The sequence below is a fragment of the Sapajus apella genome, unplaced genomic scaffold, assembly GCF_009761245.1.
Source record: "Sapajus apella isolate SASKATOON/1434 unplaced genomic scaffold, GSC_monkey_1.0 scaffold132, whole genome shotgun sequence".
NCBI classification, from domain to species: Eukaryota; Metazoa; Chordata; class Mammalia; order Primates; family Cebidae; genus Sapajus; species Sapajus apella.
The window spans coordinates 3986241-4002401 of NW_022437072.1; the positions used below are offsets into that span (position 1 = coordinate 3986241).

General features: G+C 34.1%; 1 protein-coding gene across 2 annotated transcripts in view; it reads left to right on the forward strand.

Annotated features, from left to right (window-relative positions):
- CFH (complement factor H) overlaps positions 1 to 16066 on the forward strand; it is a 92871-nt gene extending 76805 nt beyond the window's left edge. For both annotated transcript variants that reach the window (XM_032262884.1, XM_032262885.1), the window contains exons 13-18: positions 823 to 1005; positions 1117 to 1296; positions 2614 to 2790; positions 9813 to 9995; positions 10460 to 10645; positions 15600 to 16066. In XM_032262884.1, coding sequence (XP_032118775.1) covers positions 823 to 1005; positions 1117 to 1296; positions 2614 to 2790; positions 9813 to 9995; positions 10460 to 10645; positions 15600 to 15805 — 1115 coding nt within the window. In that variant the 3' untranslated portion in view covers positions 15806 to 16066. The remainder of the gene's footprint in view (positions 1 to 822; positions 1006 to 1116; positions 1297 to 2613; positions 2791 to 9812; positions 9996 to 10459; positions 10646 to 15599) is intronic.
- The last annotated feature ends 95 nt before the right edge of the window (positions 16067 to 16161 follow it).

Genomic DNA, 16161 nt, shown 5'->3' on the forward strand with positions numbered 1-16161 from the left:
CTGCATTCAGTTAGAGCCACAGACTGCTGGTAGAAGGGGAAGAGGAGCCAGTGTGTGCAGAGAACACATGAGGAGAGAGGAAGCAAGAGAGAACAGGGAGGTGACAGGCTCTTTTTAAGAGCCAACTCTTGCAGGAACTAATAGAGTGAAAACTATCCCTGAGTGGGGTCATTCATCTATTCATGAGAGATCCATACCTATGACCCAAACGTCTCCCATTAGGCCCCACCTGCAACATTGGGGATGAAGTTTCACCACAGTGTTGGGGGGGCAAACATCTAAACCATAGCAGTGGGTGGCAATGCAGGGAATTCTTTGTTAATTTTCATTTTGCCTGCAACGTCATCATCCACATTGAACATTTTTTGTAGTGTGGGCTGTAACTTAAGTTTCATTGAGTGTGTCTAAACAGTATTTAAGCCACTTATATTAAATTCAATTACTTGTATTGATTAGTCCAATTTAAAATACCTTGTTCAAAGCCTGCCTCAGTCATGATAGTTTTGCAAAATGTTATAATAAAATGTTTCCATGAAATGTAAAAATTAACATGATTTTCATAACCCCATTTGCTAACTGGTTTTCTTGCATCTTTAAAGGATCTAAAGACTCAGCATACTTTAACATTTTAATATGACTTCAATATGACAATTTAGTTAATGTAATACAGTATGAACACCATTCTTGATTGTTTGAGGATGCTATAGTAAGTTACATAATGAAGAATTCATAAATAAAAGAAGAAAGTCTCTCTATTTTACTGGATTTTTATATTATGAAACAGACAAGTGAACCACTATTCACGTAGCATTTCTACTATAGAGCAAGTAAAATCATGTGGTCCACCTCCTGAACTTCTCAATGGGGACACTAAGGAAACAAAGAAAGAAGAATATGCACACAGTGAAGTGGTGGAATATTACTGCAATCCCAGATTTCTAATGCAGGGGCCTAATAAAATTCAATGTGTTGATGGAGAGTGGACAGCTTTGCCAATGTGTATTGGTAATGTATAAAATATTAATATATAAACTTGTCAAAACTTTGGTATTTTGTATGGAAAACACATAAATTATGTTTTCACAAAAAAAAAACTTTTTTGTAAAATTTAAATAGAGGAGGAGAGTACCTGTGGAGATATACCTGAACTTGAACATGGCTATGCCCAGCTTTCTTCTCCTCCCTATTACTATGGAGATTCAGTGGAGTTAAATTGCTCAGAAACATTTACAATGATCGGGCACAGATCAATTACATGTATTAATGGAGTATGGACCCAACTTCCTCAGTGTGTGGGTAAGAATACACTTCTTAAATCAACATTTAATAAAGTTTAATATTTTTATTGTAAAATCAAAATTTACAACTCTATTTTTGAAATTTACAGATATACCTCAACATGTCCAGGCTTCAATATAATGAAAACAATGTTTTGCATATTGTATATAATTCACTATGTGTCTAGAGAGAAAAAATAAAGCTAGAAATATAATTTTATGAATCTTTCTGCCTCTGATATCAATATTGTGTATCTTTAAAAGTGTGAAGTAATGTTTTACTTATAAAATTGTCATGTGAGGCCAGGGTGGTGACTCACCCTTATAATCCCAACACTTTTTGGGAGGCCAAGGCAGGAGAACTGCTTGAGGTCAGGAGCTTGAAACTAGTGTTGGCAGTATAGCAAGACCCCAACTCTATAAAATTTTTTTTTCAATTAGTTAGATGTGGTGGTGCATGCCTGTAATCCGCCTACTATAGAGGTTGAGAAGCAAGGATTGCTTAAGGCCAGGAGCTTGAGATTGCAGTGAGTTTTATTGTGCATTCCAAACTGGGCAACAGTGTAAAACTCTTTATTTAAAAAATAAAAAAAATTAAAAATTGTCATATAATTACATATGAGTATTACTCACCAAGAAAATATAGCTATTTTATGTAAATACTGTTGTTATTATATGGTACTCCTTTCAGGTACTGAAAAGCAAAGAAACAAAGTTGACAAAATATCTGCTTACTAGTCTCCCACAGGAATATTTTCTCTCTTTAAGCTTGCAAAAGTGATAAGTTTTCAGTTTGTTCCATATCAGCCAAAATGAATTAATGTGCAGCAGGGTTTGTGGGCCGCAGACCTTCTATGTCAGTAGCATAACTGAGTGACAAGAAGTAGTCATGTCACTTACACTGTGACTAGGGATTTACAAGTCTTGAAATCATCTTGTCTCTTTGATGAGTAACTGGGAAGATCTTGGGGACTCTCATTTACATTTCTCTTAAACGGAGTTATTTCCTAATGTTTTCCTGGGTCCTGCATTCTAAGAGTCCTAAATGTTCAATCCTACTTATTCATCCAATGAAATAGCCAATGATATTTTGCATTTCCCAATGTACAAAATATCTTATGATAGATATTCTCTCTGACATCTCAGCGACAGAATACAGGGCTTATATTTTTACATATAGCATTTTGGTGCAATGTGATCAGGAGTAACTTGATTGGTGAAATTTATAATGATATGTCATAATTTTACTATGCGAATACTATAAACTTTATAACTATTTTTATGTAATAATTGGTTTGGTTCTTAGAATTTTAATACAAATATTTTCATTGTATAGCAACAGATCAACTGAAGAAGTGCCAAACATCACTGTTAATTATAATTGATGGAAATTCAACCAAAAAGACAGAATATGATCATAATTCTAACGTAAGGTACAGATGTACTAGAAAAGATGAACTAAAACACTCAGTCTGCATAAACGGAAGGTGGGATCCGGAAATGACCTGCTCAAGTAAGCTCTTATTTTGTTTTAAAAAATGTATTCCATTTTTCATTTGGAAAAGTGATTTGTATATTTGTATCTTTTAAAAGCTTTAGGTATTTATTATTACAAATGGTCCTGAACCAGGAAGGTAATTTAGAAACTAATGAAAACAGTTTCTTTCTTTTTTTTCTTTTTAAGAAACTTTTATTTTAGGTTGAAGGTTACAGGGGCAGGTTTGTTAAATAGGTAAACTGCATGTCACGGGGGTTTAGTGTACAGATTATTTCATCACCCAAATAATAAACATGATACCCAATAGGTATGAATTGTTTATTGAATTCTCACTGTGTGCTAGGACCAGTGCTGTGCTGAAGATGGCTTGGACAGGCTCATGAGAGCTTAATTGTTTAATGTGCAGAAATTTTGCATGATGTTAAACATAGCCATTATTAAAATTCAATTATATTATGATATACTTAAAAACAAAGGCAATAAATTAATACAAGCTGTGCCATGTGAATTAGTTACCTTTAGTATAAAAAACACAGGCATAAATTCAATGGTTTTTTAAAATTAATATCCAGGCACTACATGTCATCATTACTGTTGGGGGACCAGTGCTTTTAATTCCTTTTCTTGTCAACAAATGTTCCTGTGCCTATACCTCTGTCTATGACAGTAACTACTATGTATCTGTATATATGTGTGTATGTATTACATAGCTACATCTATTTCTATATATTCATTTATTTAATCTGTCTGTCTACCTATTCATCTACGTATCCATCTGTTCTTCCATTTCCCCAATCATCTATTTATCTATTAATCTATTCTTTATCTTGAAAAGTTAGTCATATTGACATATAGAGTTTCACTTAAACAGTGTAGCGTTTATTCCAGTCTTCCCGTGTTTTATATCTGTATTTTGCTCTCCAGTTGTGGGGTGTCTTGCCTCACTGGCCTCAATATTTTTACCAATGTCTGCCAGTCTAGAATATACAGAACGCATTAACAACTAATACAAAAACTAATCAACTATCAACACTTCAATATGTTTAGAGCCCTTAAAAGCAAATAACATACATGCAGTGAAGTGTACATGGTCTACAGTTTTTTTCTTGACTTTTATATAGTGTTAGCACTTCTGTTTAGGTTTATTGAAATGATCATATGGTTATTGCTCTTTCAGTTAATGTGATGCATCACCTTTACTGATTTGCCGATGTTGAACCACCATTACATTCTTTTTATTAAACCCACTTGATCACAGTGAATAATCTTTTTGATGAGCTGTAGGATTTGTTTTGCTCGTGTAATGTTGAGGCTTTTTTGTGCCTATGTTCATCAGTGGAGTTTGCCTGTAGTTTTCCTTTTGTGTTGTGTCCTTGTCTGGTTTTGGTTTCAGAGTAATGCTGGGCCACCAAAATGAGTTAGAAAAATGATCTCCTCTTCAAAATTTTGGAGTCATTTTAGAAGAATTGGTATTAGTTCATTTAAAATGTTTGGCAGAACTCAGCAATTAAGCCGTTAGGTCTTGTATTTTTTTTTTTTTTTGATTGGAGACATTTTATTACTGACTTAATCTCTTCCCTCATAATTAGTCTGTTCATATTTTCTATTTTCTTTGCGTTAATCATAGTAGGCTGTGTATGTCTGGGAATGTGTCCATTTCTTCTAGGTTATCCAATTTTTTGGCATTTAATTGCTAATAATGGTCTCATTACTCTTTATATTTTTGTGACATCCGTTGTAATGTTTCCTTTTTTAAAAAAACTCCGATTGTGTTCCTTTAAGTCATCTCTCTCTTTTAAAGTTTTTCTAGTTAAAGCTTTGTCAATTTTGATTCTTTTTAAAAAATCCAATTCTTTCATTGATACTTTGTAGATTTGGGGCTCTATTTTGCTTACTTTTGCTCTGATCTTTATGTTTTTGATCCTTCTATTAATTTTGGGATTGATTAATTTTTTCATATTTTTCTGCTGCTTTGAGGTGTAGTATCAGATTGTTTGAGTTCTTACCACTTTCATGATGTAGGCATTTATTCCTATAAACGTCCATCTTAGAACTACTTTTGCTGCATTTTACAAGTTTTGTTATGTTTTGTTTCCATTTTTCTTTTCCTCAAGATATTTTAAAATTTCTTTAAACTTTTTGACCCCATTGTTGTTTCAGAGCACATTGTTTAATTTTCACCTAATTTAAAACTTTCCATAATGCCTCCTTTTATTGACTTCTCCTTTTATAATACCATTGTTGTCAGAAAAGGTACTTGATATTATTTCAGTCTTCTTGAATTTGATGACTTGTTTTATGGCCTAACATATGATATAATCTGAAGAATGTTCATGTGCATTTGAGATGAATATGTTTTGTTGTTGTTATGTAGAATGTTCTTTGTATTTCTGTTCAATCTGTGTGGTATAAATTATTGTTCAAGTTTAATGTTCCCTTATTGATATACTGTCTGGATGATCTGTCTAAATGTTGAAAGTAAGGTATTGATATCCCTACTATTACTGTGTTGCATTCCATATCTCCATTCAGTTCTCTAAATGTTTACTTGTATATTTAGTTGCTCTGATGCTGATTGCATATATAAGTTTACAACAGTGGCATTATCTTGATGAATTGACCCCATTATCATTATGTAATAACCTTCTTTGTTCCTTTATACAATTTTTTCCTTTATGTCTATTTTTTCTGAAATAAGTATAACTCCCTCTGTTCTCTCTTAGTTTTTATTTTTATAGATTTTTTTTCTATTCCTTCACTGCAATCTATGAATGTACGATACAGTGAAATAAGTAAATTGTAAGCAGTTTATAAATGGGTATTAATTTTTAATGTATTTGGTCATTCTATGCATTTTGATTGTAGAATACATTCCATTTTTATAAGTAATTTTTGATAGGTAAGGATTTACTAGTGGCAATTTGTTAATTGTGTTTTGGTTGTTATTTTTTTTAATTCTTTGTTTCTATCTCTCTTGCTTGCTTTATTCATGCCTTGATAGCTTCTGTAGTTGTATGCTTAGGTTTTTTCTTTTTAATCTTTTGTCTATTAGAGGTTTTGCTTTGTGTTTATCCTTTGGCTTATATAACATATCTTTTAAAAGTCTATTTTAAGTTGATAACAACTGAATTCTGATTACATATTGGCTTATATAACATATCTTTTAAAAGTCTATTTTAAGTTGATAACAACTGAATTCTGATTACATATAAAATCTCTAAATCTTACTCTGCTCCTTCTACGTTTTTTATCTTTGGTGACATACTTTACATCTTTCTAGAATTCATATCTCTTAACAAAGTATTGTGCCTTCAGTTGTTCTTAGTAGTGTTGCCTTTTAACTTTATGCTAGCTATAATTCCCCATCACCATTACAGTATTAAAGTGTTTGGATTTCATATCATACTTACTTTTACTAGTAATTTTTATACTTTAACATCTTCATGTTACTATTTAGTATCCTCTTCTTTCACCTTCAAGAAATCCCTTTAGCATTTCTCGTAAGGCAAAATAGTGTCCTTATACTCTCTCAGCTTTTTTTAACCACAGAAAGACTTTATCACTCCTTTGTTTTTAAGACAGAATTGTAGAATCTGGAATTATTGTTTGGCAGTTATTTTCTCTCAGTATTTTGGGTATATCATTCTACTTATGTCCTGTAGGGTTTCTGTTGAATAATCCACTGACAGTCTTGTGGAAATTCTATTTTATGTGACCATTCACTTTTTATTTGCTGCTTTCAACACTTCATCTATAACTTTTGATAATTTGATTGTGTTTTATCTCCAAGTGAATATCTTTTATTAAACTTACTTGATTTCCTTTGTGATTTCTGGAAGTTGTTTTCCATGTCTTCTCAACTTGTTAAAATTTTTCTATTATTATTTCTTTGAATATGTTTTCTATTTCCTTCTGTCTCATTCTATTTTTTACATTCTGATAATGCATATGTTATTTCACATGATGGCATCCCATCTGGATGTTAAGCTAGCTTCACATTTATTTATTTATTTATTTAGCTACTCATATTAGGTGATTTTCAGTAATTTGCCTTCAAGTTCACTAATTCTTTCTTCTGCTTTATCTGGTCTGCTGATGAATACCTGTTTAAAATTTTTCACTTCAGTTATACTATTCTAAAATTTGTGCCTTTCATTTGGTACTTTTAAAATACTTTCAACCTCTTTGTTGAATTAGTCAATTTGTTGTTGCATTGCTCTCTTGACCTCAGTGAGTATCTTTATGATCATATTTTGAATTCCCTCTTGAGTAAATCCACTTCCCTCAAGTCAATTTCTGGAGACTCATCATGTTCTTTGGTTTGGAGTATATTCTCGTTTCTTTTTTTTTGTTTCCTTTAACTCACCGTGTTTCTGTGCAATGGATAAAACAATGGCCTTTCTCAGTCTTATCAGACTGGCATCACATAGTGGGAACATCTCCCTAATTTTTCCAGCCAAAAATTTTCATGTGCCTCTCAAGTCTTTGTGCATACTGCTGTCTCTTATTTTTTGTGGCTCTCTGGAGGTCAGAATGTGTCACATCTGGTCAGTACCTGGCACAAATAAGGTAGCAGCAAGGCTCTCTGCATGTAGCTGAAAATTTTGAGGCATTGGCTGTGTATTTCACTTCTTTCTGCATTCATAGTTAAAATAAATGTGGGGGCTTATCTCACAACCTCTCTGTATTCCACCAGGTAAGGACCCTGTTTCTAATGCCTGTACTAATATTCAGGCTGCACACTGTGATCCTGAAGAAGTAGCTGCTGCTAAAAATGAGTTCATTGTATTACCACCTTTTTGTATTCTGTGATGTAGGGCCTTTCAGGAATGCAAATCCCTATCATCTCCCAGAGTGAGTTTATTAAGGAGACAATGCCTTGAGTCCCGGCTATAGACATAATGACATTTGAAGGCATGGCTAAACTTGGTCCAGGAAGAATGGGAAATCTGAATTAATCATTGGGGTGAGCCTCATGAAGTACCAAATTTTGGCTTTGGCTGTGGGAAGATTATTGTTTGTTTGCATCATTAGCTGCCCTGTGCAAGCTCTATAGAAGCCAGGTTATTAAGTAGCCAGTGGAAGCATGTGCCCTAAGCCCTTTCTGGAGAGAAATGGAAATCAAACATTCTCTTCCCTTTTCTGCACTGCTCCAATTTGGCGTTGCCTCTGGTGTTTTTACATGCAATCTGAAGACCACCTCTTTGCTTTATGATCTAAGCAGACTGGTATATTCCTAGTATGTACTGCTGTGAGAGTTAAGAGTTTCAGGATGGAGTCCTTTTAGAGGTAACTGTAAAAGTTGTAGCACTTGATGGATGACTTAAACCTTTCTGGGGATAAACATGGAGCTGCATTTTTATTTTATTTGAAATATTTTCTCATTCGTCTTGTGCTATGTCTGTTGATGATCAATTGTATTGAAGTTTATAGTCTAATTTCTAAATGTTTGTTTATCTAGATAACTTATTTTTGCTGGTTTCTAATTTAATTCTGTTGTGAAAGTATACTGGGAGAATTTCAGTATTTTGAAACAGTCATTTTTAAATTCCACAACTGATAGTCTACTTGCTGATGGTTCTATTTAGAAAAGAAATATGCATACACACTAAGTGTAGAATTAGGGTATAATGGGTCACAATGGTCTTCAAATTTAAATTTAGAATTAGGCTATACCGTGTCACAATTTTGTTAAATAAACAATCTCTCTCAATTACTTAGTATGAGAAAATACTTTAAATTGAATAATAATGATTGCAGTCCACATTAAAATCAATGGGATATAGTTGAAACCTAGATGTGTTTTAGCATTACAACATGCATTAGAAGAAAAGAAAAAACAAAATAAAAACAACAAGTACTATAATCTAGACGGTAGGAACATACACCTAACAAAAATAGAAGGAAAGAGTTATTCAAGCATAAATAGTTGATCATTAACATTAAGAAAAATAAATTGATGAGAATGTTAGAAACATGTTAAAATGTTGAAAAACATAAAGAAGGCAAAATACTTTTGACAAAATATGAAGTACTTTAATTATTATAGGCAAAAAAGACAATGAACTTATAAATAACAATTAATGAAGTTTTATTCACCCAAATATCTCCCTGAATTGATAACAAAACGTCAGACAATTGAAATAATTGCCATGATTTCCTATAATATGCTTACATAAAGCTTTAGATGAAGTAGAGCATACACTGATAAGAGAGAGAAGAATCAAGGAATTATAGGGTGCTGAATGCTCCTAGATGCTTCCAAACTCCTCCATCAGTCAAACAGTACATGCTTCATTTTCATATTATGAAAAAATAAGATGTTTCTGATGTATCACAGTTTAACAGAAGTTCAGCTGTGAGATTACAGAGGTGTCTTTATATCTGATTATATAACTAAAGTCAGGCTTTCCCTAAACTGTATAGATAAGGTAGTAAATAAAAGCTTGACAGCAGTTCCAAACTTTAAATAGCATACTATAAATCACTAGTGAATATATTTAATGCTTATATTGGTCAAGTGTCAGTAACAAATTGATTATTACCTAAATATAATCTTACTTCTGGCTAATCAGAATCCATTGGCAGAACATTTTGTGAGGGTTTTAATTCTGATATATTTGATAATAGATATCAATTTTTATTTAATGTGTGTAATTAAGAGTGTGTAATTCCATTAAAACATTCTAAAGCTTCAAAATAATTAAAATTGGTATTACATAAGTTATGCAAAATTTATTATACAAAGAATGTACAAAAGAACTATAAAAAAGTCTATGACAATACAAGTGAAAAGTTCTATTATTTAATATAACCGTTACAAAGTTGAAAAGTATAATATATGTATACCTAGATGATTATAATATGTAATAATTTATAAAAGTTATTGAATTTTATATTCTATTTAATCATATAAATTATGATTCTTAATAAAAAAGCCCAATTTTAATATTTTTTATTTTTAATATTTTTATTTCAATGTTAACTATATGTTTATATATATATATTTTTTTTTGTGTGTGTTTTATATTTTTTAGCGACACAAGTACAATTATGCCCACCTCCACCTCAGATTCCTAATTCTCTGAATATTACAACCACATTGAATTATCAAGATGGAGAAAAAGTATCTGTTCTGTGTCAAGAAAATTATCTAATTCAGGAAGGAGAAGAAATTATGTGCAAAGATGGAAGATGGCAGTCAGTACCACGCTGTGTTGGTCAGTAGTGTATAATTTGTTTTGCATAATTCTCTCAAATGAAGTTAATACTGTGTTGTGCTTTGTGTAAGCAAGAGAGATGTTCTTTCTCTATGTCTATTACTTTATCCAGACACAATAAATTAGGACCTAGGCACATTAATCAATCAACACTTTTTCAGTTTTCTGAACAAAATACCGCTAAAATTTGGAATAATAAGTAAATGTCAGATAACATTTCCATTCATGCATATTTTAATCCTCATGATGAACAGGACACGAATGAAGAGGATTATTGAACAAGAAGATGGTAACATAGATATGGTGGAGTAATATATCTTTGCAAGTTTCTAATATGTTTTTGTTTTTAAATAATTTTATTTGGTCAAATTATACTTATTTGAAAGTCCAAAATAGTGTTTGATTTTATATTTCAATTTAAATATTTTATTTGTTCTTGACACTGATTTTCATTCTTCATTTAGAAAAAATTTCCTGTTCACAACCACCGCATATAGAAAATGGAACCATTAATTCATCCAAATTTTCAGAAGAAAGTTATGCACATGGGACGAAATTGAGTTTTACTTGTGAAGATGGTTTCAGGCTATCTGAAGAAACTGAAATAACATGCTTTATGGGAAAATGGAGTTCTCCACCTCAGTGTGAAGGTTAGGACAATATGAAAACTCAATTTCTGTTTACAGTAGAATACATTAAAAATGATCTCTTATCAAAGTGAGGGGAGATATATATATAATAAATATATAAAATTATATAAATATATAGAAATATAAATGCTATATATAAATATATATTTATAATATACAAATATAAATAAAAGTATATAAATATATAAAATTATTATACCATTAAAATACTTTTTGCATGATTGAATCTATTCTATTTCGGTTAATTTTATTTTTTAATGATAGAATGATTTTTTTATTCTGGCATTAAAAATATAACATCTAGTGAAATTAAACCTATCTGTATTAGTTTATCCTCATGCTGCTATAAAGAACTGCCTGACAAAGACAATAAAATACCTAGGAATACAACTAACAAAGGATGTAAAAGACCTCTTCAAGGAAAACTACAAACCACTGCTCAAGGAAATAAGAGAGCACACAAACAGATGGAGAAACATTCCATGCTCATGGTTAGGAAGAATCAATATCATGAAATTGGTCATACTGCCCAAAGTAATTTATAGATTCAATGCTATCCCCATCAAGCTACCAATGACCTTCTTCACAGAACTGGAAAAAGACCACCGTAAACTTCATATGGAACCAAAAGAGAGCCTGCATAGCCAAGACAATCCTAAGCAAAAAGAAAAAAGCCAGAGGCATCAGGCTACCTGATATCCAATTATACTAAAAAGCTACAGTAATCAGAACAGCATGGTATTGCTACCAAAACAGAGATGCCGACCAATGGAACAGAACAGAGGCCCTGGAGTCAATGCCACACATCTACAACCATCTGATCTTTGACAAACCTGAAAAAAACAAGCAATGGGGAAAGGATTCCCTGTTTAATAAATGGTGTTGGGGAAATTGGCTAGCCATGTGCAGAAAGCAGAAACTGGACCCCTTCCTGACACCTTACACTAAAATTAACTCCAGATGGATTAAAGACTTAAACATAAGACCTAACACTGTAAAAACCCCAGAAGAAAAGCTAGGCAAAACCATTCAGGACATAGGCATAGGCAAGGACTTCATGACTAAAACACCACAATCATTGGCAAAAAAAGCCAAAATAGACAAATGGGACCTAATTAAACACCAGAGCTTCTGTACAGCAGAAGAAACAATCATTAGAGTGAACCAGCAACCAACAGAATGTGAAAAAATTTTTGCAATCTACCAATCTGACAAAGGGCTAATATCCAGAATCTACAAAGAACTGAAACAGATTTACAAGAAAAAAACAATCTAACCCATCTAAAAGTGGGCAAAGATATGAACAGATACTTTTCAAAGGAAGACATAGATGAGGCCAACAAACATATAAAAAATGCTCACCATCACTGATTATTAGAGAAATGTAAATCAAAACCACATTGAGATACCACCTCATGCCAGTTAGAATGGCGATCATTAAAAAATCTGGAGGCAACAGATGCTGGAGATGATGTGGAGTAATAAGAAAACTTTTACACTGCTGGTGGGAGTGTAAACTAGTTCAACCATTGTGGACAACAGTGTGGTGCTTCCTCAAGGCCCTAGAAATAAAAATTCCATTTGACCCAGCAAATGGAATATACCTAGTATATATACCTTTGGGTAAATACCCAGTAATGGGATTGAGGGGAACAAGGGAGGGACAGCAGTGGGTGGGGAGGTTGGGGACGGTTTACATGGGGAGAAATGCCAGGTGACAGGGGATGGAGGCAGCAAACAGCATCGCTATGTGTGTGCCTGTGCAACCATCCTGCATGATCTGCACATGTACCCCAGAACATAAAGTGCAATAAAAAAAAATTTTTGTTTTCAAAAAAAAGAAAAAAAAAAAAGAGAACTGCCTGATACTGGATAATTTATGAAGGAAATAGGTTTAATTAGCTCCCAGATCTGCCTGGCTGGGGATGCCTTAGTAAACTTACAAACGTGGTGGAAGGAGAAGAAAACACATGATGGCAGGAAGGAGAAATGCTGAGCAAAGAGAAAAAGCCCTCTTTAAAACCATTAGATCTGATGATAACTCACTCACTAGCATGAGAATAGAAGCATGGGAGTAACAGCCCCAGTTATTCAATTACCTCCCACTGGGCCCCTCCTATGGAATGTGGGGATTATTGGGACTACAATTCAAAAAGATTTGGTTGGGGACATGACAAACCATATCATTCCACCATGTTCTAAGTCTTATGTCCTCACATTTCAAAACATAATCATGCCTTCCCTAAATTTCCAAACTCTTTAACTCATTCCAGCATTAATTCAAAATTCCTGTCCAAAGTCTCATCTGAGACAAGGCAAGTCCTTTCTGCCTATAAGCCTGTAATATAAAAACAGGTTAGTTACTTCCTACATATAATGGAGGTACAGGCGTTGGGTAAGTTCTCCCAATCCAAAAGGGAGTAAATGGCCAAAACCAAGCGGCTACATGCCTGTTGGAAGTCTGAAATTTAATAGTGCAATGATTAAACCTTAAAGTTCCAAGATTATCTCTTTTGACTTTATGTCTCACCTTTAGGCCATGCTGATGAAAAAGGTGGGTGGGCTCACACAGCCTTGGGCAGATCTGTCCCTGTAACCTTGTCCCCCTCCTGCCTGATTTCATGGGCTGACATTGAGCTTCTGTGGCTTTTCCAGGAGCATGGTGCAAGCTATGAATGTATCTACCATTCTGGGGTTTTATGGATGGTGGCCCTTTTCTCCAAGCTCCACCTCCACAAGGCAGTGCCCCAATGGGGACTGTGTGTGAGAGCTCTGACCCCACATTTTTCTTCCTCAATGTCCTAGGAGAGGTTTTCCATGTGGGCTCCACCCTGTAGCTAGCTTTTGCCTGGACATCCAGGCATTTCCATATATTCTCTGCAACCTGGGTGGAGGTTCTCAAACCTCAATTTTTGACTTCTGTGCACCCACAGGCCCAAGACCACGTGCAATCTACTAAGGCTTGGATTTTAACCTTGTAAGGCAACAGACCGAGCTGTATGTTGGCCCCTTTTGCCACAGCTAGAGTTCAAGCAGATGGGATACAGGACCTTATGTCCTGAGGCTGCATAGAGCAGGGGGGCCCTAGGCCTTTTCCATGAAACCGTTTTTTTCTTTCCTGGGCCTCTTGGCTTGTGATGGGAGGGGTTGCCATGAAGGCCTCTGACATGCCCTGGAGACATTTTCCCCACTGTTTTTGGCTCTCATTACTTTTGCAAATTTCTGCAGCAGGTTTGAATTTCTCCCCAGAAAATGAGGTTTTCTTTTCTATTGCATTATCAGGCTGCAAATTTTCAAACTTTTGTGCTTTGCTTTCTCTTGAGCTCTTTGCTACTTAGATATTTCTTCTTCCAGATAGCCTAAATGATCTTCTGAAGTTTAAAGTTCCACATATCTTTTTTTTTTAATTTGATGAACTTTAATGAACTACAGTTTACAATAACTTGTTAAATATTTAAAAACAGCTAGAAGAGAAGACTTTGAATGATTTCAACACAAAGAAATGACACCTGTTTTAGGTGATGGCTATTCCAGTTCTCCTGATCATTATTACATGTTGTATACATGTACTAAACTATAACATATACCCAATAAATAGGTGTGATTATTATGTATCAATTTTAAAATTTAAAAGATCATAGAAAAAAGTTGCATGTGCATGTAATCTAAGAAGTTAAATAATCCCCAAGGCTTGGCATAAAAACAAGCAGTGCCCTGCCCCTTTACCCTACCCACTCAAATTATCCTTTTCCAGAGGCAAACACTTCCATTAAAAAAAAAAAAAAAAGAAAAGCAAATTAAAGTTCCACATATCTTTAGGGCATGGCCAATATGCTACCAGTCTCTCTGCATGGCAAGAATGACCTTTACTCCAATGTCCAACAAGTTCCTCATCGTTATTGGAGACCACCTCAGCCTGGACTTCATTGTCCATATTACTATAAGCATTTTGGTCAAAGCCATTCTACCAGTCTCTAGGTAGTGCCAAACTTTCCCACTTCTTCTTGTCTTCTGAGCCCTCCACATTCCTAGGAAGTTCCAAACTTTTACATGGTTTCCTGTCTTCTTCAGACCCCTCCAAATGGTTCTGACCTCTGCCTGTTACCCAGTTCCAAAGTCGCTTCCACATTTTTGGTCATCTTTACAGCAGCACCCTACTCTCTGTGGTACCAATTAACTGTATTAGTCCGTTCTCACACTGCTATCAAGAACTGCCCAAGACTAAGGAAAGAGGTTTAATTGACTCACAGTTCCAAATGGCTGGGGAGGCCTCAGGAAACATACAACCATGGTGGAAGTTAAACAAATATGTCCTTCTTCACATGATGGCAGAAGGAGAAGTGCAAAGCAAAGACGAATCAGCCCCTTATAAAACCATCAGATCTCATGAGAACTCACTTCTGAAAACAGAAGCAGAGGGATAATCACCCCCATGATTCCGTTTCCTCCCACGAAGTTCCTTCCACAACACATGAGGATTATGGCAACTGCAACTCAAGATGAGATTTTGGTTGGGACATAGCCAAATCATATCACTACGTGTTCTGTAAGTTGTCATGTTTGCTTTGCCACTAGGTTTTAGAACTTCTTTTACATTCTTCCCAGAAGGCCCCTCCTGATTTCCTACAATATATTATGTTTTACCTGGAATTGTTAACCCCCAATGTGTATCTTATTATCACTAATAAGTTTACAGAGGCATTTCTTACAGAGGCATTGATGATCTCTTTCTTAAATGTATTGATATTTTTAGTTTCAAGTCCTTGCTCAGTTCATGACAGTTGGATAGATGGACAGACACCAGAATGTTGGTTTTAGGAAACATTTGTGCACTTCTATGTGACATCATAATAACTCCTGTGTTGTTTATTTTCAAATAAAACTACTAAATATAAAAATAGGTACATAAAATTAAATTTCTGAATTAGTGAAACCTGATTTTTTCTTTCCTTAGGTCTTCCTTGTAAGTCTCCACCTAAGATTTCAAATGGTGCTGTAGCTCACATGTCAGACAGTTATCAGTATGAAGAAGAAGTTACATACACATGTTCTGAAGGTTTTGGAATTGTTGGGCCAGCCACTGCAAAATGCTTGGGAGAAAAATGGTCCCAACCTCCAGCATGCAAAAGTATGGTGTTCTGTATTTTATTACATGTATGATAAATATTTTTCATTGAAAGCATGTGTTACCAATAAACAAGTAAGCGGTCACTCTAGAATTTCACAAGGTTTTCTTGAATATTCTGAAATGTTGTGGGAAATTATAGCTCTAGTAATTAAAATGTTTGACATGATAAGCCAAATTGCCTCATTTTCACATCATCTTGTGTGAACTTTCAACATCCCCTGATGTACATCCTCAGACTTCTCATCTCTGTTCTTAGAGCATAGCTGTCCGCTATTCACCAATGTCATCATTATTCAATATTCTGTCAGTTTATCAGCAATCTCCCTATACGTATATTGTCTAAAATGTTAAAAAGATTATTATAGGTAATTCACATTGGACAGAAGCA